Raw genomic sequence first — 4,083 nt, 5'->3', positions numbered from 1 at the left:
AAAAAATAGGAAAAGCCCTAAAGCACTAATCAAGAAATTAGTTCCCCTATTAGTGCTTTAGGAGAACTGTGCCCTCCACTGCTTTTCTGCATTAAAAGTGCCTTTCTAGATGTGTTACTGCCAATAAAGGCACCAATGCACCCCTATACCCTCAGAGAAATAGGTTCAGTTGATTAGCATCAACACTTTGATGTTTGTTTTATTTTCCACTGTGAATAAAACCTGGGTTGATGAGTTTTGTAGTTTTCCTTTCTCTTTTTGTACATTTTAAACAACATCTCAGCTGTTTTTGGAATTGGGGTTTGTACATTTGGTGATTGTGGTGACATTTTTCAAAAATACATCAAGCAGCCCACTGGTTCAATGTTTTTGTTTTTATTTAATTTTATATTTTTTTTTTACCACTAGGGATTATTAGAAAAAAGCACCCCTGCTATTATTCCAGAGATGAGCTGAAATGTGCCAGAACTTTCAAAAATAAATGTTTTGTTTTTATTATTAAATCCTGAATGTGAAAACATCTGGTTTTTAAAAACCATGTAGCTAACCAGCTAAGACATAAATCCAAAGCAACTTCAGAGACCYGATATCAAGTTTCACTGCAACGTATGAGAATTAAAACGTGTTGAGGAGGACATACATAAACAACATGGACTGCTGCGAAAAGAACCTCTTTTGGTCCTTGGTAGAAAATGCACATTCTAGTGGACCGGGGCTTCAGAAGCAGTCACAAAGCTCCACAGATACAACAAGCTCTCTGCAGAGACGGTAAGGCAGTTTCATGATCACCAAGGAAACCACTCCACTTTCCATATGGCAGGTTTCTATTCTTTTCTCTTATTTTTTTCCTTTTTTGGAAAGAAAGTAGAAACATAATAAACAGAAACTATGCAGACTAGTTATTGTTAAAGAAAATAGCTGCCTTATAAAAATTTGCTCAGTAAAAATAGTCAAACTGTTTTTTTTTTCTTGTTTTTTTTTTCTTCTTGTGGTTGTTGCTTTTTGTTATTGGTTTGATTTGTATCATATTAGATCAGCTGGCTTATTTATGCTTTTTAACAGTTATTGTATTTGATCCAGCTGGATCTAAGGGCAAAAAAACAGACGACATCTTGAAAAGCACTGAAGCCAGCCTGCAAAGATGCAGAACAGAGATGTGAAGGAAAAATTAAAAATAAAAACAGAAACACCCAAGATAAACCCAAACTAAAGCAAACTCACAGAGTTCGACAGCTACTAAGGCAACTTTTGCCAATTACAATATAAGCCCATGTATATTGCAACACAACAATATATTAATTTAATAAAATACACAATATAGCTTTTGTACACATAACAATTTGGCTCAAATGCACAGAAATTGCAGAAAAATCAATAAAAAATATGTCAGTTTTTTATGTAAACACATCTAAATTGGATACATATACACATATAATGATATTATGTATAGTGATAATGTGAAGGGACATTTTCTTGTTTCTTCTCACTTTTGGATATTTGTCTTCAGAACAATGGCAGTGTCCTTTGCAGTTCGTTACTTTGAATATCCTGCAGCTGACCTTAACTACAGGACACGCTGTTAAAATGCTCATTTCCTACTTTTTTTTCTTAAAAAATGTATAAATATCTGTTGATATTTGGAGACTATACATGGATTCATACATACAGCCATCTATATTTACCATATAGATATTATCTTTTCACAGTTGAGGAAAAAAAATGTCCCTTTTTATACAACGTCTGATTGCCTTAAGGCGTAGTCACACATGATAATTCACTGTACACGAGGGACTAAAAGCTGATGATGTACATGTAGGAGACAGTTCCACAGATGGGCAGTTGTGTGTAAGTGTTCTTGTGGTTTGACGTGTGTGTGGCATCAGTATGAGCAACATGTAGTGCACATGTGGGACAGCAGTGTGTGTGTGTGTGCGGCGACACTGCTCAGCAACATGAACATTTAAATAGAGGTGTGAGACAGACACAGCTTACACATGTAGTTACATATGACAGGTGGAACATGGTTACACTGTTAATAACTCCTTCAGAAGAGGACTGAACCCCAGGTCCATAACAACACACTCCCCCACTGATAAATCCTCCACTGGGACAGGTCTGGTTCATCGCACACTACACCTATAGTAGATTTAATTCKAAAAAAAACCCKAAAAAAKAAAAAACAAACATAAGGTTTATTGTGTATTTCGGCCTTTTCGCTGTCCTGAACAGATTAGCCTTTGTTTCTCTTTTTCCACATCGATTGTCACGTCTGACCATAAATAGTCCCTTTTTTTTTCTTCCACTTTTTGATGTCCAACACAGGGAACAGAAAATCCACCTACACACAAAGTTATGTAGGATTTCACGAGAGACCATGAACAAKACACACATGAGCTGGTGGGCACTTAGATAAGAGCTTGCGAGGTGCCAGAGGCAGAGACCCCTGCAGTTTGCTTAACAAAAAGTCTATAAAACCAGAAAAAGTCACGTCAGTTCCATTGTGTTGGTAGTTTCAGCACCGGAGCTGGTGCTGCACGACTGACGTAATACAATGTTTGTCCAACGTTGGTACTTTTTCTACAACAAATACAGTGAAAACAGCCCCTATTATAGAAGCCAATTTGTTTTGGTGAGAGTTTTGGCATGGGAGTTCTCAAAAAGAAAAAAAGAAAAGAAAAGTACTCCTCTATTTCCTTCTGCTGGCGTCCTGTGTGTCACTTTCTGAGCGTGCCGGTGGTCTCGCTCTCTCTGCAATCCTGTAAGAGTTTGTCGATGTCCCTCACAACCTGGTCAGCGTCCATCCCGTCGCGGCTGGAATCCGGCTCCGCCTGCTCCAGGACTCGCTCCATTTCGCCCGCCGCTTCCTTACTGATCCTGGACCGGGCCTCCGCYAGCACCTTGGCCACCGGGTCCGAGGGAGGCAAAGGCGGGTAGACCCCTTGGTCTCTGCTCTGTTTGGTGGGCGACAGGTACTGGCCGTCGGGAGGCCCGTAGTGGCCGGAGCAGCTGGCCGGAGGAGGTCTGCCTTCGGCCCCGTCRGCCGGGCCTTTGACCGAGGAGCAGGGAGGCATCACGGAGCAGCCCTTGGTGGGGCTGCCCGAGGCCGAGGGGACCTCCTGGAGCAGTGGGCTGAGGGCACGCTTCGCTTTCAAGTAGGGCTTGACGTTGGCGACCAGGATGGTGTGGTCGCGCCTCTCTTTGCCAAAAGTACAGAACGTTTTCTTGCCGTTGGGATTGACGGTCTCGTAAGTCTCTGTCTCGGGTACCGCCTCCATCCCGGCTGGCACAAACATGTTGTTGCGGTAGTCTACGCCCTCCGCCTGATTCCCACCAGCAGGGAACTGAGGCATCCAGCAGCGGTCGGAATGACCCAGTACTCTGCACTCCTCRGTACAATTCACACAATCCTCATCTGCAGATAGAAACAAAGGGGAAAGGGTGGATGGAGGAGAAAATATTAATAACACTAATGTGCCTAAAACAGAGTAAAATCACACAGTGAGAGGGAAATTCAATAATCCTGCTATCACTGGTGGGCACTAGCCTGCTAAAGCGCAAATCCGCTAATTGCGGACCTAAATATTTTGTTTGCACTTTAGCGGTCTTACTCATTTTTATAGTTCATAAGCGGATTTGCGCTTTCTAAAATCTTAAAGCAGTATTGAACAGCAGAAGGTATGGCTGTCAATGAAACACAACACGTGATCTATCCAGCAGCACCCCTCCCAGATAAACACACTTATTGAGAACGTATACATCCTTGCTGACTGTTGCTTTGGGTCACGGTTCTGATTTCCCACAATGCTTTGTGTCTGCTTGTGTAGCAGGAAGGCAATAGCAAAAACAGTAAACATTCATAATCCATACTAAAATTTTGTATTTATTGATTTATTTTGCTTTACAATCGGAGCTCCCTTTTTTTAAAAATAAAGTTTAAACGTTGGAGCTCAATACTTGATGTAATTGGTCGAAGCAACGGGGTTAGAAATGATTTAAAGATGTTATGCTGATGAAGACTGACATCTAGTGGTCAACTGGAGKAACTACATGGAAAACTTTAAAATCCAAGCTCTTATTTTGAAG

General features: G+C 41.3%; 1 protein-coding gene across 2 annotated transcripts in view; it reads right to left on the bottom strand.

Moving 5' to 3' along the window:
• Positions 1-359: 359 nt before the first annotated feature.
• Positions 360-4,083, bottom strand: part of pcdh17 (protocadherin 17) — a 28,663-nt gene continuing 24,939 nt past the window's right edge. For both annotated transcript variants that reach the window (XM_014032173.1, XM_014032174.1), the window contains exon 5: positions 360-3,412. In XM_014032173.1, the coding sequence (XP_013887627.1) occupies positions 2,715-3,412 (698 nt within the window). In that variant the 3' untranslated portion in view covers positions 360-2,714. The remainder of the gene's footprint in view (positions 3,413-4,083) is intronic.

Source organism: Austrofundulus limnaeus, unplaced genomic scaffold (assembly GCF_001266775.1).
Source record: "Austrofundulus limnaeus strain Quisiro unplaced genomic scaffold, Austrofundulus_limnaeus-1.0 Scaffold1388, whole genome shotgun sequence".
Taxonomy (NCBI): Eukaryota; Metazoa; Chordata; class Actinopteri; order Cyprinodontiformes; family Rivulidae; genus Austrofundulus; species Austrofundulus limnaeus.
The sequence above is the reverse complement of the archived record's forward strand: the minus strand, read 5'-3'. Positions and strand labels throughout refer to the sequence as shown.